The sequence below is a fragment of the Rhinopithecus roxellana genome, chromosome 13 (genome assembly GCF_007565055.1).
Source record: "Rhinopithecus roxellana isolate Shanxi Qingling chromosome 13, ASM756505v1, whole genome shotgun sequence".
Lineage (NCBI taxonomy): Eukaryota > Metazoa > Chordata > Mammalia > Primates > Cercopithecidae > Rhinopithecus > Rhinopithecus roxellana.
In genome coordinates, this window is record NC_044561.1 from 19,643,937 (window position 1) to 19,667,936 (window position 24,000).

Consider the following 24,000-nt stretch of genomic DNA (forward strand, 5'->3'; position numbering starts at 1 on the left):
GACCACAGAGGGGCCTGTGTTGGAAGATGCGAAGTCAGGTTCTGGAGGCTCCTCTGGGACGTGCGCCCACACACGCAGTGAGGTCGAGTGACGGGCAGGTGGGCAGACAGGACTTGGGGTTCCCGGTGTGAGCTGCAGGGCCCCTCCCTCAGGTGCAGCTGACCGTCAGCCCCCTCCCCGCCCTGAGCAAGGAGGACGAGTTGCTGTGCCTCTTTGGGGAGTCGCCGCCACACCCCGCCCGTGTGGAGGGCGGCACCGTCATCTGCAACTCCCCAAGCAGCATCCCCATCACGCCGCCAGGCCAGGGTGAGGCCCCTTCCCAAGCCCCCAGGTGGCCCTTCTCGGTCACACGGGGCCCTGTGCACGTGGGCTTTTGCCTCTGCTGGCCCCTGGGTGCAAGCTGGGTACAGGCACGCTCTGCGGCCACTCCGGGGGCCCAGCCTGAATGAAGCCTGTGGTGGGGTTGCTGTGCCTGGTGGGGGAGGTTCTGGCCTCCTGGGCTGTCTGCAGCCACGCCCCCAGGCCCGTAACAAAGGTGACTTGTCTTCAGCCTGTTCTCTCATCACGTCCAGAGCAGCATCCGGGTGCCCTGTCCAGCCTGAGACAGTAGGGGCTGTTCCCAGAGGCTGCAGGGCCCCCAGGGCTGTCCGCAGCTACGCCCCCCAGGCCTGAAGCAAGGGTGACTTGTCTTCAGCCTGTTCTCTCATCATGTCCAGAGCAGCATCCGGGTGCCCTGTCCAGCCTGAGACAGGGCTGTTCCCAGAGGCTGCAGGGCCCCCAGGGCTGTCCGCAGCTACGCCCCCCAGGCCTGAAGCAAGGGTGACTTGTCTTCAGCCTGTTCTCTCATCACGTCCAGAGCAGCATCCGGGTGCCCTGTCCAGCCTGAGACAGTGGGGGCTGTTCCCAGAGGCTGCAGGGCCGCCAGGGCTGTCCGCAGCCACGCCCACCCAGGCCTGTAGTGAGGGTGACTTGTCTTCAGCCTGCTCCCTCATCACGTCCAGAGCAGCATCTGGGTGCCAGGTGCCAGGCCCCGTCGTCTGGGCAGATGCCCCTCACCCCTCCCTGCCGTATCCAGCCCAGCCTGAGAGAGCAGGGCGGTTCCCAGAGGCTGCAGGGCCTCATGTGGGTCAGGGCAGGCGTCACGCCCATATCCCGAGTTTTGGGGGCAGTGGGGCCACGCAGTGACGTGGGCAGGGACCTGGCAGGTCCTACCCAGACTCCAAGGAGCCGCTGCCCTCACTGCCTGCGGGAACAGAGGGTATGAAACTAACCCGGCCCTGGGGAGGAAGGCAGGCCCCGCGCTGGGCCCGACACCCGAACCGAGATCTGATAGCAGGTGGCAGGCCCAGCCCAGCATGAACGGGCGTCCTGGCAGGCGCCACCTGAAGACCAGGCGTCTCCACCTGGGCCCCAGGAGTCAGCCCCGGGGGAGGCTCAGCCTGGCCCTCAGCCCTGTGGCCGCCACCTTGATGCCGTCCCCTCTGTTGTTTGCAGACCACGTGGCCGTGACGATCCAGCTCCTCCTCAGACGAGACAATATCTTCCTCACTTCCTACGAGTACCCCTTCTACGACTGCCGCCAGGCCATGAGCCTGGAGGAGAACCTGCCGTGAGTGTCTCATGCCCCTCGACCCCGCCCCACCCGCCCACCCAGCCCTGCTTACGACCCTCTCTGGACACAGGTGCATCTCCTGCGTGAGCAACCGCTGGACCTGCCAGTGGGACCTGCGCTACCATGAGTGCCGGGAGGCCTCGCCCAACCCCGAGGACGGCATCGTCCGTGCCCACATGGTGAGGGGCCTCGGGGACATGGTGAGGGGCTTCAGGGCCTCGGGGGACTGTTCAGGGCACGGCTGCTCTGCTGTGCCCAGGCAGCACCTGACCAGCCTTGCTCTCCCAGGAGGACAGCTGTCCCCAGTTCCTGGAACCCAGCCCCCTGGTGATCCCCATGAACCACGAGACAGATGTGACCTTCCAGGGCAAGAACCTGGACACTGTGAAGGTGTGGAGGGAGGGGTGCTGGTCGGCGACAGGCTAAGGTGCAGAGGGAGGGGTGCCGGGTGGTGACAGGCTAAGATGCGGAGGAGGCTGCGGCAGGCCGGTGCTGATGGGTGTGTGGGAGCCTGAGCTCCACCCGTGCTCCCCAACTCGGGACCCCCCCATGAGATAAAGGGCATAGGATATATCGGGGACAGAGGCCAGGAGGGAGCATGCGGGGGCCTTTGGATGGGACTGAGCAGAGGCGGTGGAGGAGGCAGGCGTGCCCCTCCCGAGGAGGGAGCTGTGGGGGCCACGATGCCGGGTGGGCCGGGCGATGCCCTCAGGTGGATGAGTGGTGGAGGTGACCAGGGGACACCCACACAGGACGTTCAGAGGCTTCTGCAGACACAGGTGTTCGGACTTCGGAGTGGCGGAGGGGTCAGCTGGCGTGGGAGAGTCTGAGGGACAGGCACGTGTGGGGTGAGGAGAGGGCTCACACTGTAGGCACTGAGGAGGGACTGCGGGGGTTCTGGGAGGAGGGCCAGGGTGCCAGAGCCGCCTGTCCAGGGTCCTGACGGGTTGGTCTGCAGGGTTCTTCCCTGCACGTGGGCAGTGACTTGCTCAAGTTCATGGAGCCGGTGAGCATGCAGGAATCCGGGACCTTCGTTTTTCGGACCCCAAAGGTACGGCTCCAGGGCAGGCCGGCTCAGTTGCTGGACCCTAGGGTCCAGGGTGGGGTGGCGGGCTACCTCCAGGACTGTGAGGGGAGGGGCAGCAGGGAGACCCCCGGGACCAGAGCCCAGCCAGGGGCTTGCCGTGCCCTATGCTGCTGGAGAAGCCCCCTCTGCCCTCTGCCTCCCTGGGGACAGAGTGGCGCAGAGCAGTGTCTGTGGGGTTCCCCAAGTTCCGACACCTTAAGGCCTCCCCTGCTGCCCTTGGCTGCGAAGGGACCCGGTGGCCACAGGGTGGTTGCCCTTGTGACCCCTGACCCGCGCCCCTCTGTGGGGGCAGGAAGTGCAGTGTGCCCCTGCATGTTCCCCAGCTGTCCCACGATGCCAACGAGACGCTGCCTCTGCATCTCTACGTCAAGTCTTACGGCAAGAATATCGACAGCAAGCTCCATGGTGGGGGCCACGGGCGGGTGCAGTGGGGGGCGGGCGGGGGGACGAGTGGGCACAAGGGGGTGGGTGGGGGGACAGGTGGGCACAGTGGGGAGCAGGTGGGGGCCGGGCAGGCACGGGGTGACCGCTGACGGCAGCTCTCCCCGCAGTGACCCTCTACAACTGCTCCTTTGGCCGCAGCGACTGCAGCCTCTGCCGGGCTGCTAACCCTGACTACAGGTGTGCGTGGTGCGGGGGCCAGAGCAGGTGCGTGTATGAGGCCCTGTGCAACGCCACCTCCGAGTGCCCGCCGCCCGTCATCACCAGGGTGAGCCCTTCGAAGCCTGGCCCACACCCTCACGCCCCTGGCCTGAGCCCCTCCCTGCTCACCCGGCTCTGCGGTTTCAGATCCAGCCTGAGACAGGCCCCCTCGGTGGCGGCATCCGCATCACCATCCTGGGGTCCAATTTGGGTGTCCGAGCAGAGGACATCCAGAAGATCTCCGTGGCTGGCCGGAATTGCGCTTTTCAGCCGGAACGTTACTCGGTGTCCACCCGGTGAGTGGACGGCCCTGGCCTGGGCCCTGTCAGCCGTGTCAGTACCCACGCTGGGGTTCCGGGTGACAGGGTGGTTGGAGAGGCTGCGGGGGTGAGGGTGTCAGAGTAGTGGGTCGGGGAGGGCCTGGGCCACCCTGCCTGTCGTCCGCCAGGATCGTGTGTGTGATTGAGGCTGCAGAGGCGCCTTTCACTGGGGGTGTCGAGGTGGACGTCTTCGGGAAACTCGGCCATTCGCCTCCCAACGTCCAGTTCACCTTCCAAGTAAGCACCTGGCCTCGGGGACCTGCCGAACCCGAGAGGAGGGCTCTGCCCGCCACCTTCCCACGACAGTTACCATCCAGCCCAGGGCTAAGGGCGTTCTGTGCCCTGTCCTCACCTGAGTACCCCTGCGGCTCTTTCAGCAGCCCCAGCCTCTCAGTGTGGAGCCGCAGCAGGGACCGCAGGCAGGTGGCACCACACTGACCATCCATGGCACCTACCTGGACACGGGCTCCCAGGAGGACGTGCGGGTGACCCTCAACGGCATCCCGTGTAAAGTGTGGGTGTCACCGCCAAGCTGCTGATTCTGGTTGGCCCTGGCCCTGGGTATGGAGGGGGGCACTTACTGACACCTGAGTGGCCCTGAGGGGACGGCGGGGCCTGGTCGGGCTGGGGGGGTCCCGGGGGAGGGGCTGATGCCGACTAGCACCCTCCCTCCCCAGGACGAAATTTGGGGCGCAGCTCCAGTGTGTCACAGGCCCCCAGGCGACCCGGGGCCAGATGCCCCTGGAGGTTTCCTATGGGGGCACCTCGGTGCCCAGCCCCGAAATCTTCTTCACCTACCGTGAAAACCCCGTACTGCGAGCCTTCGAGCCACTGCGAAGCTTTGCCAGGTGAGGCTGGTGCCCCCTGCCCCACCCCACTCTGCTGCCCACACCTAGCTGCCTCCTCAGTGCCCTTGGCTGACTGTGCTGAAAGGAATGTGGTGGGGCTGGTCTGTGCAGCGGGAAGAAGCCTCTGGAAAACCCCACTGCACCCCAGATCCACTTCCTCCTAGAAACCCAGACGGGCACACCACCAGGCTCCATGCTCACCAGGCGCTGCGTGCCCCCCGCCCACGGTGGCACAGTCCCGCGCTCAGCACGGCCTACCGTGTTGCCCCTTTGCCCACCCAGACCCACACATGCACCTGGAAGCCCTGTGTGAGCAGAGCCAGGGTGGGTGGGGACGGGAGGGCAGAGCCTGCGGGGACCACCCTTGCCAGCTGAGCCCACCGCGGCACTGCCCTCCCCAGTGGTGGCCGCAGCATCAACGTCACGGGCCAGGGCTTCAGCCTGATCCAGAGGTTTGCCATGGTGGTCATCGCGGAGCCCCTGCAGTCCTGGCAGCCGCCGCGGGAGGCTGGATCCCTGCAGCCTGTGACGGTCAGTCCTCGTGTGGGCTCCGCTCTGGCACCGGCCAGTGGGATTGTGCCAGGAAGGGCGGGGTCGTCACCCGGGGGCTGACGGCTGGGACTTGCCTGCAGGTGGTGGGCATGGACTACGTGTTCCACAACGACACCAAGGTTGTCTTCTTGTCCCCGGCTGTCCCCGAGGAGCCAGAGGCCTACAACCTCACGGTGCTGATTGAGATGGACGGGCACCGTGCCCTGCTCAGGACGGAGGCCGGGGCCTTCGAGTACGTGCCTGACCCCACCTTTGAGAACTTCACAGGTGGTGTCAAGAAGCAGGTCAACAAGCTCATCCACGCCCGGGTGAGGATGGTGCAGCCCTGGGGCTCTGGGTCCCGCTTGGGTCTGGGCTCAGAGCTGGTCCACGCGTCCCTAGTTCCCTCCTGCTCACCCTGATCGCTGCCCCCTCCCCAGGGCACCAATCTGAACAAGGCGATGACGCTGCAGGAGGCCGAGGCCTTTGTGGGTGCCGAGCGCTGCACCATGAAGACGCTGACGGAGACCGACCTGTACTGCGAGCCCCCGGAGGTGCAGCCCCCGCCCAAGCGGCGGCAGAAACGAGACACCACACACAACCTGCCTGAGTTCATTGTGCGTGCACGGGGACGGGCGGGAGGTGCCTCCACGGGACCGCGCTGAACCTGGCCCCCCACGCAGGTGAAGTTCGGCTCTCGTGAGTGGGTGCTGGGCCGCGTGGAGTACGACACACGGGTGAGCGATGTGCCACTCAGCCTCATCTTGCCGCTGGTCATCGTGCCCATGGTGGTTGTCATCGCAGTGTCTGTCTACTGCTACTGGTGAGCCCGCCCCGCGGCTGTGCCAACACCCCCAGCCCTCGGCCCTCCCGCCTCGGCCCCTCTGGCCTCACCCGCCGCCCTGCACAGGCAGGCGTGTAGATCCACCTCATCCGGGCAGCTGAGCAGTCGGCCCGGCAGGACCCAGGAGCCTCCCTGTGCCCCGCAGGAGGAAGAGCCAGCAGGCCGAACGAGAGTATGAGAAGATCAAGTCCCAGCTGGAGGGCTTGGAGGAGAGTGTGCGGGACCGCTGCAAGAAGGAATTCACGGGTAGGGACCGCTCGGGGGCGGCCGCTGCGGCGGGAATGCTGTGTGTGGTGTGGGGATCAGGGCCCCAGGTGGCCAGGGACGTCTCACGCCAGCCTCCCCCTAGACCTGATGATCGAGATGGAGGACCAGACCAACGATGTGCACGAGGCTGGCATCCCCGTGCTGGACTACAAGACCTACACCGACCGCGTCTTCTTCCTGCCCTCCAAGGACGGCGACAAAGACGTGATGATCACTGGCAAGCTGGACATCCCCGAGCCGCGGCGGCCGGTGGTGGAGCAGGCCCTCTACCAGTTCTCCAACCTGCTGAACAGCAAGTCCTTCCTCATCAACGTGAGCCGGGTGGCTGGCGGGCGGGAGGGCGCACAGGCGGCGCTGGGCAGGCTCTGACCGCCGGCCCCCACAGTTCATCCACACCCTGGAGAACCAGCGGGAGTTCTCGGCCCGCGCCAAGGTCTACTTCGCGTCCCTCCTGACGGTGGCGCTGCATGGGAAGCTGGAGTACTACACAGACATAATGCGCACGCTCTTCCTGGAGCTCCTGGAGCAGTATGTGGTGGCCAAGAACCCCAAGCTGATGCTGCGCAGGTGCACATGGGCGGGACGTCCCACAGGCGGGGCAACCACAGGGGCTCTGGGGCTGGTGGTGGGTGGCACAGAGGCCTGTTGGGCACCCAGAAGCCGGCAGGTTCCAGCCAGCAGTGGTGGTGGGGGGCAGCCTAGGGGTGATGTCCCTGGCAGCAAACACAAAGGCAGACTCTAGCCCTTCCTGTCCAGCGGTTTCAGCTGGTCACAGTGTAAGCCCTCTGCAGAACAGGAGGAAGGTGGCAGACTTCTCATAAGGGCTGGTGCTGCCACCAGGCAGTCCTCACTGCAGGCCACACCCAGGCCTGGACGGGCGACGCTGGTGCAAGGGTGGCCGGGTGCTTGGAGGAGTCAGTTGGGCCTCAGAAATACTACGGGGTCTCTTGCTACAAGGCCTCCTTGCACCCCCAGGTCTGAGACTGTGGTGGAGAGGATGCTGTCCAACTGGATGTCCATCTGCTTGTACCAGTATCTCAAGGTGGGTTACAGTGCAGCCTGGTTGGGGGTTGAGGGGTGAGGCAGACTGCTGCCGTTCCTCCAGTGTCCCCCCTATCTGTACAGCACCTTTAGGTGGGGCCTGCCTGGACAGGTTTGCTTCCTGCCCCTGACATGGTCAACCCTGTCCATGCCTCTGGCCAGGGCTCCGGGGGCCCTTCCAGGCCCCAAGTCCCCTGACCTCCCAGCCTCCCCTCTGTGTTACTCCAGGACAGTGCCGGCGAGCCCCTGTACAAGCTCTTCAAGGCCATCAAACATCAGGTGGAAAAGGGCCCGGTGGATGCGGTACAGAAGAAGGCCAAGTACACTCTCAACGACACGGGGCTGCTGGGGGACGATGTGGAGTATGCGCCCCTGGTGAGCTCCTGGGGTGGGGGCCGCCATGGGCGCCTCGGATCTGGGCTAAGGAGCTTGGGCATCCCCTGGCCACAGACGGGACCCACAGGCTAGAGGCCGTCCACCTCCTCTGTGGATTTGAGTTACAGCCTGCTCTTCCTCCGGCTCAGGGAGGGGCCTGGGTGCTGGTGGCTGTGGGCTCTGGAGGCTCTTAAGTGTGCGGCCCTCCATCAGCTCTTCCTGGGCACCCCCACCTCCTGGAGGCCATATGAGGGGCCTGGCACACCAGGTGTGTCCAGGGTTCCGTACACGTGACCGGTGGGTGTGGCAGGAGCCTGTGCACGTGTGAGACGTGTATTCCGTGTCTGTGCATGTGCTTCCGTGAGCTTGTATGTCAGCCTGAGTGAGCGGTTCTGAGCTGTCCCCCATCTTTCTGTTCTGCTGAGCCAGAGCAGGCAGGGGAAGGGCAGAGTGTGGTCATCTGGGAAGCCTCGGGGGTTCGGAGCCCTGCCGGCGGAGGCCTGCTGTCCGACGGTGCCGCTGTGGTGGGCAAAGCTGGTGGGGTGGACAGTGGTTCCTACGTGGTGCTGGTGAGAGCAGGGCCTCCCCGTCGGACTTCATCCCGGATGTCTCGGCAGACGGTGAGCGTGATCGTGCAGGACGAGGGAGTTGATGCCATCCCGGTGAAGGTCCTCAACTGTGACACCATCTCCCAGGTCAAGGAGAAGATCATTGACCAGGTGTACCGCGGGCAGCCCTGCTCCTGCTGGCCCAGGCCAGATAGCGTGGTCCTGGGTGAGTGCCGGCCCCTGCCCGTCTGCACACAGGCGCCCATGTGCCTGGCCCGTGTCCTGGGGCAGGATCCTGCCTGGCCAGGTTTCTCATGTGGGAGTGGTGGGCAGTGGGAGGAACCTCGGTGGCCAGGGCCCAAGCTGGGCTGTCTCTTCCCAGAGTGGCGTCCGGGCTCCACAGCCCAGATCCTGTCGGACCTGGACCTGACGTCACAGCGGGAGGGCCGGTGGAAGCGTGTCAACACCCTCATGCACTACAACGTGAGCGTCTGGGCCGGGGCGGGCGAGAACTGGGCACCCTGGGGGCGCAGCCCACTCTCACCACCGTGTTCCCCAGGTCCGGGACGGAGCCACCCTCATCCTTTCCAAGGTGGGGGTCTCCCAGCAGCCAGAGGACAGCCAGCAGGACCTGCCTGGGGAGCGTGAGTCCCTCCCTCTTGCCCATTTCCTTTCAGCCCCGTGTGGTCAGCGTGGACCACGTCCGCCCTGGAGACATGTACCCCCACCCATCCCGCCACCACTGCTCCCCGTGGGACTCATGCCCCAGACCTGGGTGGGGGTCCCTCAGTGCCTGCTCCCCACAGGCCATGCCCTCCTGGAGGAGGAGAACCGGGTGTGGCACCTGGTGCGGCCGACTGACGAGGTAGATGAGGGCAAGTCCAAGCGAGGCAGTGTGAAGGAGAAGGAGCGGACGAAGGCCATCACTGAGATCTACCTGACGCGGCTGCTCTCAGTCAAGGTGGGCCCCCGTGGGTGTGTGGGTTGGCACCAGGAGCTGTGACCACAGCGCCACGCTGAGACCCTCCCCCCAGAAGACGCGCCCACGGCACCACACTGAGACCCTCCCCCAAGGAGCCGGGCCCACGGCGCCACGCTGAGACCCTCCCCCCAGGAGCCGCGCCCACGGCACCACGCTAAGACCCTTCCCCCAGGGGCCGCGCGCACGGTGCCACGCTGAGACCCTACTCCCAGGAGCCAGGCCCACGGCGCCACGCTGAGACCCTCCCCCCCACAGGGCACACTGCAGCAGTTTGTGGACAACTTCTTCCAGAGCGTGCTGGCACCCGGGCACGCGGTGCCACCTGCAGTCAAGTACTTCTTCGACTTCCTGGACGAGCAGGCGGAGAAGCACAACATCCAGGATGAGGACACCATCCACATCTGGAAGACGAACAGGTGAGGCTCCGCACCCACCCCACAGCCGAGTCCGGCTCCACTTCTCACTCTTGGGAGGCTCCGCACCCCCTCAGGCCCAGCCCCGCTCTCATTCCCGCTGCTCTGCCTCAGCTTACCGCTCCGGTTCTGGGTGAACATCCTCAAGAACCCCCACTTCATCTTCGACGTGCACGTCCACGAGGTGGTGGACGCCTCGCTGTCAGTCATCGCCCAGACCTTCATGGATGCCTGCACGCGCACGGAGCATAAGCTGAGCCGCGTGAGTGGGGTGGGGACAGGGTGGGGACAGGTCGGGGCAGGGAGGCCTGGGTCTGCCCCAGGAGCATCTTGTGAGCTGGGAGCTTGTCTGGGGTGTGGATTTGCACATCTTGGGCTGGAGCCCTTGATGAGGGGGTGGCGCGTGGCCGAGGCTGGGGGCACAGATGCCCAGCAGAGCCTGGGAGATCCCGAGACCACTTGCCCTCTCACCACAGTACACAAGCAGAGAAATGAGTTTTACTACAGATCGCAAAATAAGTAGTAGTTTTGGTTTGTTTTTTATTTTGAAACAGTTTTGCTCTGTTGTCTAGGCTGGAGTGCAGTGGCGTGATCTTGGCTCACTGCAACCTCCACCTCCTGGGTTCAAGCAATTCTCCTGCCGCAGCCTCCCAAGTAGCTGGGATTATGGGTGCCCGCCACCACGCCCGGCTAATTTTTGTATTTTTTTTTTTTTTTTTTTTTTGAGACAGAGTCTTGCTCTGTCGCCCGGGCTGGAGTGCAGTGGCCGGTTCTCAGCTCACTGCAAGCTCCGCCTCCTGGGTTTATGCCATTCTCCTGCCTCAGCCTCCGAGTAGCTGGGACTACAGGCGCCCGCCACCTCGCCCAGCTAGTTTTTTTTTTTGTATTTTTTAGTAGAGACGGGGTTTCACCGTGTTAGCCAGGATGGTCTCGATCTCCTGACCTCGTGATCCGCCCGTCTTGGCCTCCCAAAGTGCTGGGATTACAGGCTTGAGCCACCGCGCCCGGCCATAATTTTTGTATTTTTAGTGGAGACGGGGTTTCACCATGTTGGGCAGACTGGTCTTGAACCCCTGACCTCAGGTGATCTGCCCGCCTCAGCCTCCCAAAGTGCTAGGATTACAGGCATGAGCCACTGTGCCTGGCCCATAGTTTTCTTGATGAAAGTGTCAGTTCAGGGCAGGGGAGGCTACCCAGGGGAACTCTGAGTGGCCCCAGCCTGGGCCCCTTGGCCAGGCGTCACTGGGTTTTCTCCCCGACAGGACTCTCCCAGCAACAAGCTGCTGTATGCCAAGGAGATCTCCACCTACAAGAAGATGGTGGAGGAGTAAGTGCTGCCCGCCCTCCAGGCCAGGCCCCCATGCCCACCCTGGACCCCCTGTGGGGAGGTTCAGGCCTTGGTTTCTCCCACCACCCCCTTTGTGTCCCCCGCTGCCCACACTGTGATGCTCCCACCCCTGCAGTTACTACAAGGGCATCCGGCAGATGGTGCAGGTCAGTGACCAGGACATGAACACACACCTGGCAGAGATTTCCCGGGTAAGGATAAGGAGAGACCACCAGGGATGCACCCATGGCCCTCCCCTGCTCCTGGCTCCTACTACCCTGTGCTGAGCCTGGCCCTGAGCTGCAGGGCAGGGGTTAAATGGTGTTGAGGGGGAGAGAGGGTGGGGTGAGACCTCGAGATGGGCCCAGCCATGTGAATTGAGCGTGCTGTGTGGCCACAGCTGTGTGTGGGGAGTGTGAGCTATTTGAAGCCAGGCCATGCCCACAGCACCCCCTCCCTGTGGCCCCACCCACAGCTGTGCCCACAGCGCTCCTTCCCTGTGGCTCCACCCACGGCCATGCCCACAGCGCCCCCTCCCTGTGGCTCCACCCATGGCCATGCCCACAGCGCCCCCTCCCTGTGGCTCCACCCACGGCCCTACCCACAGTGCCAGCTCACTGTGGCTCCACCCACGGCCCTGCCCACAGTGCCCCCTCCCTGTGGCTCCACCCACGGCCCTGCCCACAGCGCCCCCTCCCTGTGGCTTCACCCACGGCCCTGCCCACAGCGCCCCCTCCCTGTGGCTTCACCCACGGCCGTGCCCACAGTGCCTCTCCCTGTGGGTCCATCCACAGCTGTGCGTCACACAGGAAGACACTGAGATGGTTGTGTGTGCAGGACTCTGCCTGCGTGGGTGTCTGAGGCCACGCCACATGGGGGACCCTAAGTGCCGCCTGTGCCCAAGGCCCCAGCTGCTGCCCCAGGGAGGCCTCTTGTCCTGGGCGTCCTGCACTACCCCTGCCAGCTCTGGGGCTCCCACAGCCCCTTTTCTGCCCTGACCGTCCCGTCACCCCGCAGGCGCACACGGACTCTCTAAACACGCTCGTGGCACTACACCAGCTCTACCAGTACACACAGAAGTACTATGACGAGGTAGGGTCAGGCCCCTGGGGCGGGGGGGTGCCTGGCAATCCCCCAATGTGCTCTGATGGGACTCTCCCTCAGATCATCAATGCCTTGGAGGAGGACCCCGCCGCCCAGAAGATGCAGCTGGCCTTCCGCCTGCAGCAGATTGCGGCTGCACTGGAGAACAAGGTCACTGACCTCTGACCTCCAATCTCCAGCGCTGCCTTGGGGCGTAGGTACCCAAGGTACCTGAGAGCCCCTTTGGGGAGGAGGCCAAGTGGCTGTGGCTGAGGCCCCCACCCTCCCCTGGAGAACACGCCCCATGCGGGAGTGGGTGCAGCAGGAACCCACCCAACGTCTAGACTGTAGCATCTTCCTCTGAGCAATACCGCCCGGGCGCTGCACCAGCACCAGCACCAGCCCCAGCCCCAGCCCCAGCTCCAGCTCCCTCCGGCGGCAGAACCAGCATCGGGTGTTCACTGTCGAGTCTCGAGTGATTTGAAAATGTGCCTTACGCTGCCACGCTGGGGGCAGCTGGCCTCCGCCTCCGCCCACGCACCAGCAGCCGCCTCCATGCCCCTGGGTTGGGCCCCTGGGGATCTGAGGGCCTGTGGCCCCCAGGGCAAGCTCCCAGATCCTGTGTCTGTCTGTCCACCTCGGGATGGGAGGAGGAGAAAAAGCGGTACGATGCCTTCCTGACCTCACCGGCCTCCCAAGGGTGCCGGCACTCTGGGTGGACTCACGGCTGCTGGGCCCCTCGTCAAAGGTCAAGTGAGTCGTAGGTCAAGTCCTACGTCGGGGCCCAGACATCCTGGGGTCCTGGTCTGTCAGACAGGCTGCCCTAGAGCCCCACCCAGTCCAGTGGGACTGGGAGCAGTTCCACCAAGACCACCCTACCCCTTTTTGTAAATCTTGTTCATTGTAAATCAAATACAGCCGTCTTTTTCACTCTGTGGGTTGGCTGAGTTCCTACTGGGGCTGCGGTGCCCCTGTTCACCACCCCTTCCTTGGACTCTGTGGGCCCTGCTGGGAGGGGAGCTGCGGTGAGGTGGAGGGGGCTGGAAGGGGTGCTCGTGTGAGGTGAAGGGGGCTGGGAGAGGTGCTAGGGGGAGGTGGAGGGGGCTAATAGGGATGCTTGGGGGAGGTGGGGGGTGCTGGAAGGTGGGACTGCTTCTGGTGCCATCTGGTGGCTTCCATGGCCTCCTGCTTCTTTCATGCAACACATTCTTTTTTGTTGTTTTTTGTTTTTTATTTTTGAGATGGAGTTTCACTCTTTTTGCCCAGGCTGGAGTGCAATGGCACAATCTCGGCTCACTGCTACCTCCGCCTCCCAGGTTCAAGCGATTCTCCTGCCTCAGCCTCCCTAGTAGCTGGGATTATAGGCATGTGCCACCACGCCCGGCTAATTTTGTATTTTTAGTAGAGACGGGGGTTTCTCCATGTTGGTCAGGCTGGTCTCGAACTCCCGACCTCAGGTGATCCGCCCGCCTCAGCCTCCCAAAGTGCTGGGATTACAGGCCTGAGCCACTGCGCCCGGCCAACACATTCTTACCAAATGCCCACTGCACACCACGCATGCACTGTCTTGAGCGCTAGGAACAGCAACAACCACGACAGGCAGGGCTCGGAGCCTCCCCTGTGCGCCAAGAATACAGACAGCCCAGGCAGAGGGGCATTCAGTGCTCCAGACACAAAGTGAAGGCCCAGTTTCAGATGTGGCTGGATCTAGGCACACATCCTGAGGTTCTGCTGGTCTGCACTGCTAACCCACTCATGAGGATCTGTTCTCAGGCAGCCCCAGCCTATCTCCCCGACTGGGGCACATCAAGGCCAGGGTCTCTTGATGGGCAAGGCCTACACTGCTCGAGTCTCCTTTGGACTAGGGCAGCTCCATTCAAGCCACGACGAAAAACGGGTGGCCTTCTCTCCCCCACAGGAGAAAGGGGTACAAGGCAAACTGACATCCCCTGCTCTAGGGACCCCTGAAATGACATTGGGTTCCTCCCTTCCCAGAGACATGGCTGGTCAGAAGGTCAGAGCAAGGGGGTGGACCGAATGTCTGAAGTGCAGAGTGGGAGGTCTCAGGTAGTGAGCTGGGAACCTGGAGGCCTGGCTTCCGTACTCCATCCCTGTAGACCTTCGGGCAGGGGGCTGGGGACCTGGAGGCCTGGCTTCTGTACTAGACCCCTGTCTCACTGGGCCATCAGGAAAGAAGGGAAGGTTCAGTGAGACCCCACACACGTGAAACTTGGGGCTGGGGAGAGGCTGCAGGCCCAGCAGTCCAGCACTCAGGTGGGGGCTGGCACAGGTAGAACCTGGGCATAGCTGCCGGGGTGCACACGGGTGGGCTGGAGTGATCAGCTGGCGACAGACGAGGGGTGGCCTGTCCTTCCTGGTGCTTTCCAAGTCCCATTTTCCTCCCAGAGTGGTGGGAGGAGAGGCGGTGGGTAGCTCACCAGCCCAGGGCTACATCCTGCTTGCTTCTTACCAGCAGGACAAGTCCTTTGCTAAATCAGCTCTGCGCCCACCATCGCCTGGTCCCCCAGTGAGCAAGGCCAGATTTGCCTTTTAGGAAGTTCACTGACTGCAGGAAGAGGCCAGCTGGGAGGGACCAGGGGGACCAGAGAGGGGCTGTCACACCCCTCCAGTGAGGAGGGGTGGCCAGGACCAGCAGGCGGTGGGGTGGGGGGGATGAGCACGGAGAAGGGGTAGTCTACTGTATTCAGGGACCACAGTGAATCAGCTGGGTAAGAGGTGCCTCTGGCCCAGGGCCTCTCTCTCCTGCCCTGCCACCTGCCCTTCCCGGCTCCCCTGACCCAGGGCAGTCCTGTCACCACCAGCCGGCTTCCCCTCTGGGCCTGGGACTGTCCTCCACTGGCAGCTCCCTCCAGGGGGGCTTCCCTGGCCCCCACTGAGCTGACGGTGCCTCTGCTGGAAGGTGGCCTCCAGGCCCTCACGCCGCCCGAAACTCCTCAGTGGTCACTCCCCGGCAGTGCCACGACCCCACACTGTCCCCGGTAGGCACATGGGTGGGACCTCTAATGCATGGGGCAGGTCAGCTCAGTGGTGAGAGGGTCCTGTACCCCGCCCCCCCCCCACACACACGCTCACCTGACCCGCTGAGCCGCCCGGGCCTCCCTGGCCGCGAGGATTTCGGGCGGGCGGGCGGGCGCCTGGGGGAAGCCTGACACCTCCCCACCTCCATGTCCCCTACCCTAGGGGCGAGAACCGAGCCGCCCAGTCCCCCGGGAGGCGCAGGGGCGGGGCCGGTCGCCATGGGAACTCGATTCCCGCCCCGCCCGGCCGCGGCGCAGACAAAGGCCGCTCCCCTCCCCCGGCGGCCGCGGCCGCGGTTCCCACAGCCCCCGGGCTGCGCTCCCGCCTCCTACTCCTTTAGCTGAAGCTCCATTAATTCCGCACAAAACCCGGCCGGGCCCAGTGAAAGGCGCCCTGGGGCGGGGGCCCTCCGGGAGGCCGCCCGTGTCCTCGCCCCAACCCAGCCCCAGCGAGGAGAGGGGCCATCCCCGGGCCCGCGCCAGGCCCCAAGTCGGATGCCGGCTTCCAGTGGGGAAACTGAGGCACAGGGCTTGGTCATGCAAAAGGGGCCAGAGCGGCTGGGACTGAGAGACCCGTTCCTTCGCCGCGGTCCGCATGGGTCCGTTGGCCAGGACCGCGCTGGCTGTTTTAATTTGGTTGCCGATATATAAAAATCAGATTTGACATTAAAACTCGGATTTTAATGTTTTTAAAAAGGAGTTATTTGGGCCACTGGGATCCTGATTTCTCACTTCGCTGGAGGGGGCCGCCCAGCCACGAAGCCTCCCACCCACCGCTCTACCAGGGCGGAGATCGGTGACCGGTGCTCCAGGGGGCAATGCTCCTCCAAGCCCCGGTCACTTTCCAGTGGGAATAAAAGTAGCTGTGCGGCCCCGAGCGCCGCACAGACGCCGAGGAGTGGAGCCCTGCCCCCGTCCCCGCCAAGGCAGCCCCCCGCGCCTGGCCGCCCGCGGGGCTGACTTCAAGGACCTTGCACCCAAAGGCGGCTCTCGGACCTGGGATAGTCAGGGTGGGCTTCCTAGAAGTGGCAGCTAAGGAGGAGGAAAGGTTCTGGGCAGCAAAAAGGATCCGTTTGGGACCGCTGTTTGTGGGTAGGAAGGCCCGCGGTGACGCCGCTGTCCCTGGTCCTGACAGTCCAGCGGTCGCGCCTCTCCCAGAGGGGAGGTCAGGGCGAGCCGGGGCAGGAGGCCTGGAAGGTTCTCCGAGGCGCGCCGCAGACCAAGGCCTGCAGCTCCTGCCTGAGAAAGCCAGGCCAGCCCTGTCCCAACGCCTTTCGGCTTATTTTCCTATCCAGTGCCGAGTCTTTAGCAGGTGCTATGCTTATTTCTGTCTTGATGAAAAATACTTCCCATGGTTCACCCAAGGCTTCTTCGGTTTTGACGGTTCTTCCTCGTTGGGGAGGGCGCCGCCGGGGTGGGGAAGCCCGGGTCGAGCCCAGACGCGGGCGCAAATCTGGAGAAGCGCGCAGCCCCCAGGAGGTGAGAGCCGGAGGGAGGTGTCCGCCCTTGGCGCCCCCCCCCGGGAAGGGGAGGGCTGGTTTCCGCTCCGCCGCCGCCTCCGAGGCGCAGGAAGCAGCGCATTTGTCTTTGGGAACCCCCCCACGCCCCAGCCACCCAGCCCGGGAAATCCGCCCGGGCCTCCCGGCCCCGCCCCGGAGCCCTGCCCCGCCCGCCGCCACCGCCTCCGCCGCCCTCCGCTCCGCTGGGGCTCGGCTCGGGCGCGGGCGCGGGCGCGGGGCGCGGGGCTGGCCCCGGGCGGAGCAGCGGCCGCTCCGGACATGTCGGGCCCTAGCGCCGGCTTCTACCGGCAGGAGCTGAACAAGACCGTGTGGGAGGTGCCGCAGCGGCTGCAGGGGCTGCGCCCGGTGGGCTCGGGCGCCTACGGCTCCGTCTGGTAGGGGCGGGGCAGAGGGGGTGCTGGGTGGGGACCGGGCCGGGCCGGAGAGCGCGTCCCCTCCTAGCCCGCGCGAGGTTCTCGGCGTGGGGAGGGGCCTCGCCCTGCCTCCGCCCCCGGGCGCCGCGCGGATCTGAGGAATGAATGGGGGGGGCGGCGTAAAGAAACTTTCTAAGCAGACACCGTTACCGGGAGGGAGGGGGGTCCTCCGGCCTCGCCCGATTCGGACCGCCGCCCACCAGGCCTGAGGCCTGGGGGGGTCACAGCCGACGTGAGGGTGGGTCTCACGCGACCGAGCCCCGAGCCACCCTGATGTCCGGGCCCCTAAATGTCTGAGCACCCACCTGGGATTCACTGAGTCGGGTCGGGCAGCCCCCGGGGTCTAGCGGATGCCCCTCCCCCACCCTGGTTGGGGGCTATTGTCTGAAAAGGGAAGCCCCGCTTCCGGAAGCCAAGACCTCTCCCCTTGGGATGGCCTCAGGCTCCCCCTCAGACCACAAACCCCACTTAGGCCCTGGGGCCAGAGGACCTGGCCTGGGGCCCAGGAAGACGACAGAATCTGGGTGGGGGAGGGGGGTCGACTGGGCCAAGGCCTCTGTTACTAGGGCAGCCAGGGTTGGAGGGGCTTAGGGTGAGGTTATTACCAAGAGTCCTAAGTTTCAGCTTCCATGTTGACTGGGAGGCCAATCATGGGTACAGGCTTTGAGAGGTGCAGCTGAGTCCTCACCATGGTCAATGCCCCTTAGCTGCTGCCCACTGGGGGGTCCTGGTGGGGCCCGAAGGCAGAGGCAGCCAGGGCAGGGCGTTGTCCCAGGCACTTGCAGGTTGGAAGTGGGATCTCTAGGCCCACCAGATTCGGAGCTCAGGAGCCAGCATCAGGGCTGGGGGTCTCAGGGCAGGCTGTCTTCTGGCGTGGTCCCTAGCCTTCCGTCAGAAGCTGCAGGTGGGTCTGCTAGCCATCATGCCAGCACAGATCTGTCTTCCTCTCTGAGACCTCAAGGGCAGGAAAAGGGTCTGGGACAGTGTGGGAGTGGCCATAGGGAACTAGGGCGGGGCCTGGCTGGACTCTGGGAGTTGCCGAGGGGTGTCCGGTTCTCCGAGTGAGGCCTGGTGTCCCCCCTGGCACCCCTGGCCCATTTTCTCAGTTCCACTGCCAAGGGTGTGGACCGGGTGCCAATTTCCTGTCACCTGACCGCATAGATGCAATTGGCCAAAAGAACCTGCTGCCCCACGTGCAGGGCCACTCGACTCACCACCTCAGAAGCACCTTTCCCTGATCGTAGGCTGGGAGCATGGCTGCCCCAGGCACCTCGACCTGGGCCCATGAGCATCCCAGACCCAGGGGGAACCGCCCCTGCTCCGCGCTGTGTGGGCATGGGGGGTGGCCTCAGCCTCCATTTTCTCTGGGACAGGATCCCAAGAGACAGAAGTAGGAGGGAGAGAAGGGGCAAGAATCAGCGAGAGGAAACAGGCTGTGCAAAGGCCTTGCCTTTAGCAGGGCTGAGGGCAGTGGGACATGGGAGGGTGGGATGAGGCGTCACTGGCAAAGGGAGCGTGGGCTCAGGAAGCTGGTGCAGGGTGGAGGGTCTGGACCTCTGGGAAGTGGGGCTGCGCGAAGGGCTGTTCTGTGGGTCCAGCACACGCTCTCAGCTGTACATCACCTTCTGTCCAGGTTTTGTTCCAAATAATGATGCAATAAGCACCTCTGACCAACTTTTCCTCCGCATTTTGAACATTCGGAGGCACTGGGGGTCCAGGGGCTTTGAGGTGGCTCTAGAATCCCCCTCCATGAGCCTCCTGGGACCATGCGGTCTATGAGGCAGAGGGAGGCCGGTCTGCTGCAGGTGAATGCCAGTGGCTGTTTTCCTGCTGTGTTTTTCCACGCTGGGTGGTGGGCCTCTCCCCCAGCCTCGCTTTGCATGGGGGCCCCTGGTTGGGAGTGGGAATCAGTGGGGTCAGGGGACAGAGAAGGTCCAGGACCTTGAGGGGCGAACACACGCATGGCGGTCCAGCCCCAGGGGCTCCTTCCCAGCAAGCACGGAGAGGGTAGGCCCCAGGCGGGAGGCCGAGCTGGGGCGGCGGGGCTGGGGCCGGGGCGGAAAAGCTCCACTGCCCCATCCCCACAGAGAAGCGGCGAGAGCGGCGCCGCCCGGGTCCACGCGCGTGCGGACGGGAGCGCGTGTGCGCGCGGGCGGCCGCCCTCGGACCCTTCCCGGCGCCGCCTCACTCGCCCGCCTTCCAGTTCGGCCTACGACGCGCGGCTGCGCCAGAAGGTGGCGGTGAAGAAGCTGTCGCGCCCCTTCCAGTCGCTGATCCACGCGCGCAGGACGTACCGGGAGCTGCGGCTGCTCAAGCACCTGAAGCACGAGAACGTGAGCCGGGGACGGGCCGTGAGCGGAGGGCGCGTCCGGGGGCGGGGCCGCGGGCGCAGCCAATGGGCGGGTGAGCTCTGGCGATGGGGGCGGGGCCATGGGGGGCGCGGCCTGGCGCTGCGGGGCGGGACCGGGGTGGGGGGAACCTGAACCACAGCCGGGGGTTCGCCGCCCGGCCCTGACGCCCCCCGCCACTCAGGTCATCGGGCTTCTGGACGTCTTCACGCCGGCCACGTCTATCGAGGACTTCAGCGAAGTGTGAGCGGCGGGGCGGGCCAGGCAGCGGGGAGCACGTTCGCGGAGCGGCGGTGGGGCCCTGTCCTGACCCCCTGACCCCACCCCAGGTACTTGGTGACCACCCTCATGGGCGCCGACCTGAACAACATCGTCAAGTGCCAGGCGCTGAGCGACGAGCACGTTCAGTTCCTGGTTTACCAACTGCTGCGCGGGCTAAAGGTGGGGCGCCCGGGGCTTCGCGGGTCCCCTCGCGGGGGTCGGGCGGGCCGGGCCTGGCACTCACCACGATCCCCCTCCCGCAGTACATCCACTCGGCGGGGATCATCCACCGGGTAGGTGTGACCGCAGGGTGAGGGTCGGGTCCAGCAGGGCTCCGTCCCAGCCTCCTCTGCTCACGCTTCGCGTGACCTGCAGGACCTGAAGCCCAGCAACGTGGCTGTGAACGAGGACTGTGAGCTCAGGGTGAGGCCCGCGGGCAGGGGTGGGCGGGGCGGTGGCGGAGCCCGTGAGGAGCTTGAGAACACCTCGTGGTCGCCCCAGATCCTGGACTTCGGGCTGGCGCGCCAGGCGGACGAGGAGATGACCGGCTATGTGGCCACGCGCTGGTACCGGGCACCTGAGATCATGCTAAACTGGATGCATTACAACCAGACAGGTGCAGGGGGAAGGCCTGGGGGGACGAAGGCTGAGGGCCTCGTCTGGCCCTGGACTGGCTCTGCATGCCAGGTCTTGGGGGGCAGGCAAGGTCCCCAAGAATGTGGGACCCACATTCAAAAGCAGCCCTTCAGAGGCCACTAGAGCATGACTGGCCTCCTCTGGCCCTGCAGCTACAGGCCTCCCCCTTGCCCAGGGGTGTTGGGTATGGCGGAGGAGGGGGTCTGCCCGTCTCAGGGTCTGGATGTGACTGTGGGTCTCCTGGAGGAGGGACGTGGGGTGGGCACACTGATGGAGGCCCCCTTGCCCTCAAACAGTGGACATCTGGTCCGTGGGCTGCATCATGGCTGAGCTGCTCCAGGGCAAGGCCCTCTTCCCGGGAAGCGACTGTATCCTTGGCCCAGGTTGGGGAGCAGGGTCAAACAGGGCCTGTCTTGTAGGGTAGGGACCAGCGCTGGCCCCTTCTGGTGGGTCATGCCTCTTCTGCCCCCATGCCATGCTACTTTGGGCTGGCCATCCTCAGCTCTAGGAGAGCGGGCTCTGGGCAGTGCCCCAAAGTTTTGGGTCTGGGGGCCCAAGAGAGGTCCTTGGCTGGCCGGTGGGTGTTTCCTGAGTGATGCAGACATTGACCAGCTGAAGCGCATCATGGAAGTGGTGGGCACACCCAGCCCCGAGGTTCTGGCAAAGATCTCCTCAGAACACGTGAGTTGGTGCCTGCCAGCCGGCAGCTCCCTCTGCTGGTCCAGTCCCCAGGCTCTCGGGGAGAGGGTGGTGTGGAAATGTGGGGACGATATGGGGAACATGGGATGTGGTGGGATAGAGACTACGTCAGGTGCCCAATCCCTGCAGGGGAAACAGGAGAAGGGGGAAGACGGTCCTGACACCAGGGACAGTGAGTGCAAAACCATGACCCCAGCAAGCAGTGACTGGCCAGGGCAGTGGGGGCGGGCTGGGTGCCCAGCAAGCAGTGCCTGGCCAGGGCAGTGGGGTTGGGCTGGGTGGAGGGAGTGTACTTGGACCCAGCTCCTGCAGGCGTTAGGGGCCAAGTGAGGAGCTAGTCACCGGACCCTATGTGGAGGGAGTCACTGGTCTGCCTGTGCCCTTGTCCTGGCCTGTTGGAGTGAATTGAGTCTGGGGGCTTGCCAAGAGAAGCCCCAGTTTGGGGCCAGGGAGGCAGAGAGTGAGCAGCCTCCCCAGGTGTTCTCGTGTGCCCTCCAGGCCCGGACATATATCCAGTCCCTGCCCCCCATGCCCCAGAAGGACCTGAGCAGCATCTTCCATGGAGCCAACCCCCTGGGTGAGGACTGCCCTGGGGCTAGACTGGGCTCCATATCTGGCCCTGAATGCAGAGCTGACCCTCCCCTCCCTGCCACTGGCTCCCCTGCAGCCATAGACCTCCTTGGAAGGATGCTGGTGCTGGACAGTGACCAGAGGGTCAGTGCCGCCGAGGCACTGGCCCACGCCTACTTCAGCCAGTACCACGACCCTGAGGATGAGCCAGAGGCCGAGCCGTATGATGAGAGCGTTGAGGCCAAGGAGCGCACGCTGGAGGAGTGGAAGGGTGGGCATGGCAGTGGCTATGGGTGGGTCCAGGGGCCTGCAGGCTCCATTTCCCCAGAGGCAGGAAATGCCCCAGTTCCTCTCCAGACTGGTCAGGTGTGGAAGGGCATTCAGGTGTCCAGTACAGGCTGGGGGTGGGTGGGGTGGGGGAGTGGCACAGGGCAAGTTCTGGCTCCCAGACTCTGTGCTGAGGCTGCTGTCACAGGGTGGTGGGCCTGGGCTGGGTGGCAGGTGCCAGACAAGCAGGTTGGGGACTGGGCTGTGGGAGGCACAGGCTCACCCTTTCCCTTCACCTTCTAGAGCTCACCTACCAGGAAGTCCTCAGCTTCAAGCCCCCAGAGCCACCGAAGCCACCTGGCAGCCTGGAGATTGAGCAGTGAGGTGCTGCCCGGCAGCCCCTAAGAGCCTGTGGAGGGGCTTGGGCCTGCACCCTTCCACAGCTGGTCTGATTTCCTCAAGAGGCACCTCCCACACTCCTATGGTCACTGACTCCTGGCCTAGGACCCCTCGCCTTCAGGATAATCTACACACATGTATGCATGCACAAACATGTGTGTACATGTGCTTGCCATGTGTAGGAGTCTGGGCACAAGTGTCTCTGTGCCTACCTTGGTCCTCCTGCTCCTTTCTGGCTACTGCGCTCTCCATTGGGACCTGACTGTGTGGTCCTGGATGCCAAAGGGGTTCCCCTGCGGAGTTCCCCTGTCTGTCTCAGGCCGACCCACTGGGGAGCGTCAGCCTTGGGGTCTCTTCTGTCCCAGGGCTCTCTGGAGGGCACGCTGGGGCCGGGACCCTGGGAGACTCAAAGGGAGAGGTCTCAGTGGTTAGAGCTGCTCAGCCTGGAAGTAGGGGGCTGTCCTGGTCAGTGCTGAGACCCACAGGTCTAAGAGGAGAGGCAGAGCCAGTGTGCCACCAGGCTGGGCACAGACAACCACCAGGTGTCAAATGAGAAAAGCTGCTGGAGCCTTGTGTTCACCCGTGGGTGTGTGTGGGCACATGTGGATGAGCGTGCACTCCTCGTGTTCGTATGTCAGGGCACATGTGATGTGGTGCATGTGAATCTGTGGGCGCCTAAGGGCCAGCAGCCATGCCTGGCAAGAAGCTGGAGCTGGGGCGGGCGTGCTGTTGCCTTCCCTCTCCTCAGTTCCTGATGCCGTGAGGGGTGTTTCAGACTGGGGGCTCCAGTGGGTGAAAGGGCAGCCACATGAGCGCCAGCAGGGGCTTTCTCCTCGGATATGTGACCCACAGCAGGCTCCTGAGGCTGGGGGTGACTGGGTGGTTTGGCCTTGAGGACACTAAGGCAGGCAGCACACGCGGGTGTGAACTTGGACTTGGACACTTGTGCGCCACACCCTGGCCCGCTCTCTACCTCTATCCACCGTTGTGGCCCTGCAGCCGGAGATCTGAGGTGCTCTGGTCTGCGGGTCAGTCCTATTTCCTTGTCCCACAATGGAGCTGATCCAGTAACCTCAGAGACAGGACCCTGCCCAGAGCTGAGTTGGGGGTATGGCTCTGCCCTGGAAAGGGGGTGACCTCTTGCCTCGAGGGGCCCAGGGAAGCCTGGGTTTCAAGTGCCTGCACCAGGGGTGCACAATAAAGGGAGTTCTCTCGCTCAGCTCATATCCAAAGGCCACTCCAGGCCCTGCTGCCCCCGCCATCCCCACTGCTGGGCATGGGGGGAGTGTCTGGGTCACCCTGCATCACTCACCTCTAGCTGGCCAGATCCCTCAGGCCCCCAGTCAGACCAGTGGCCATCTTCTGGCACCCTCCCTGCTCCCTGGAGGGTCTGAGCCCAGGGGGACCAGGGGAGGACGTGGCTGATGGGTGGGTCTGAGGGCACAGGGTGGGACGGCCACCCAGATGGTGACCCCAGCTGCCCTGTGGGGATGTACTGGGCAGGCTTGGCTTCGGGCCAAGATCCAGACACCACCCCCCTACCCCTCAGTGGTGAGACAAGCTGGCTGGGGGGAAGTTGGGTGTCAAGGGAGCAAGGGTCTGCCCATCCCTGGGCGGGGGCTGGGTGGGCTAGGGAAAATAGCTTTCCTTTCCTTCCTGGTGAAGGAAAAAGAGGCCACTTTAACCCAGGGAATGTGTGCACTGGTCCCATTCCCACTATGCTCTGCAGCTTACGTGTGGGGGACGGTCCAGACCATTTGGGGTCAGGCAGTGTCTCTAGGGGCCAGGGACAGTCTGTGCCCTTCCTTGGGTCTTGGGTAGGGGTGGAAACCGTCTGGGAGTTGGGGGCCCTCCTGGGGCCTCGTCAGTGTAGTGGTCCGTCCTGGGGAAGTCCAGTGTTGGCGGTTGGGGGTGGGAGCAGAATGGGGG

General features: G+C 64.5%; 2 protein-coding genes across 6 annotated transcripts in view; both read left to right on the top strand.

Moving 5' to 3' along the window:
• Positions 1 to 12,855, top strand: part of PLXNB2 (plexin B2) — a 33,562-nt gene extending 20,707 nt beyond the window's left edge. For 3 of the 4 annotated variants that reach the window (XM_030914374.1, XM_030914372.1, XM_030914373.1), the window contains 30 exons: positions 153 to 306; positions 1,495 to 1,609; positions 1,683 to 1,791; positions 1,901 to 2,002; positions 2,571 to 2,663; positions 3,023 to 3,104; positions 3,251 to 3,408; positions 3,489 to 3,637; positions 3,790 to 3,898; positions 4,039 to 4,175; positions 4,339 to 4,509; positions 4,911 to 5,040; positions 5,142 to 5,369; positions 5,481 to 5,657; positions 5,724 to 5,863; positions 6,030 to 6,130; positions 6,234 to 6,463; positions 6,537 to 6,718; positions 7,127 to 7,193; positions 7,421 to 7,567; positions 8,185 to 8,341; positions 8,498 to 8,598; positions 8,675 to 8,759; positions 8,922 to 9,076; positions 9,353 to 9,513; positions 9,625 to 9,772; positions 10,773 to 10,837; positions 10,974 to 11,049; positions 11,855 to 11,929; positions 12,002 to 12,853. In XM_030914374.1, the coding sequence (XP_030770234.1) occupies positions 153 to 306; positions 1,495 to 1,609; positions 1,683 to 1,791; positions 1,901 to 2,002; positions 2,571 to 2,663; positions 3,023 to 3,104; positions 3,251 to 3,408; positions 3,489 to 3,637; positions 3,790 to 3,898; positions 4,039 to 4,175; positions 4,339 to 4,509; positions 4,911 to 5,040; positions 5,142 to 5,369; positions 5,481 to 5,657; positions 5,724 to 5,863; positions 6,030 to 6,130; positions 6,234 to 6,463; positions 6,537 to 6,718; positions 7,127 to 7,193; positions 7,421 to 7,567; positions 8,185 to 8,341; positions 8,498 to 8,598; positions 8,675 to 8,759; positions 8,922 to 9,076; positions 9,353 to 9,513; positions 9,625 to 9,772; positions 10,773 to 10,837; positions 10,974 to 11,049; positions 11,855 to 11,929; positions 12,002 to 12,106 (3,909 nt within the window). In that variant the 3' untranslated portion in view covers positions 12,107 to 12,853. Of the gene's footprint in view, positions 1 to 152; positions 307 to 1,494; positions 1,610 to 1,682; positions 1,792 to 1,900; positions 2,003 to 2,570; positions 2,664 to 3,022; positions 3,105 to 3,250; positions 3,409 to 3,488; positions 3,638 to 3,789; positions 3,899 to 4,038; positions 4,176 to 4,338; positions 4,510 to 4,910; positions 5,041 to 5,141; positions 5,370 to 5,480; positions 5,658 to 5,723; positions 5,864 to 6,029; positions 6,131 to 6,233; positions 6,464 to 6,536; positions 6,719 to 7,126; positions 7,194 to 7,420; positions 7,568 to 8,184; positions 8,342 to 8,497; positions 8,599 to 8,674; positions 8,760 to 8,921; positions 9,077 to 9,352; positions 9,514 to 9,624; positions 9,773 to 10,772; positions 10,838 to 10,973; positions 11,050 to 11,854; positions 11,930 to 12,001 lie in introns of all 4 variants that reach the window. The other variant, XM_030914371.1, reaches the window with a different exon arrangement.
• Positions 12,856 to 16,653: 3,798 nt separating this feature from the next.
• MAPK11 (mitogen-activated protein kinase 11) lies at positions 16,654 to 23,285 on the top strand. 2 transcript variants are annotated; one of them, XM_030914427.1, is made up of 12 exons: positions 16,654 to 16,852; positions 19,095 to 19,224; positions 19,424 to 19,482; positions 19,569 to 19,680; positions 19,764 to 19,793; positions 19,876 to 19,923; positions 20,002 to 20,116; positions 20,433 to 20,504; positions 20,738 to 20,817; positions 21,334 to 21,412; positions 21,503 to 21,676; positions 21,976 to 23,285. In XM_030914427.1, the coding sequence occupies exons 1-12, from the start codon at positions 16,737 to 16,739 to the stop codon at positions 22,053 to 22,055; spliced, it is 1,095 nt and encodes a 364-aa protein (XP_030770287.1). In that variant the 5' UTR covers positions 16,654 to 16,736; the 3' UTR covers positions 22,056 to 23,285. The 2 variants fall into 2 exon arrangements, 1 of the variants encoding a protein (XP_030770287.1); XR_004052616.1 differs by having other exon boundaries at positions 16,657 to 16,852; positions 20,738 to 21,412; positions 21,976 to 23,284.
• The last annotated feature ends 715 nt before the right edge of the window (positions 23,286 to 24,000 follow it).

Bases quoted from the DNA above. Each gene is read 5' to 3' on its own strand.
- MAPK11 (XM_030914427.1), top strand. From the start codon at position 16,737: ATGTCGGGCCCTAGCGCCGGCTTCTACCGGCAGGAGCTGAACAAGACC. The intron at 19,483-19,568 runs GTGAGCGGCGGG...ACCCCACCCCAG, and splicing joins ATCGAGGACTTCAGCGAAGT to GTACTTGGTGACCACCCTCA. The intron at 21,413-21,502 runs GTGAGGACTGCC...GCTCCCCTGCAG, and splicing joins CCATGGAGCCAACCCCCTGG to CCATAGACCTCCTTGGAAGG.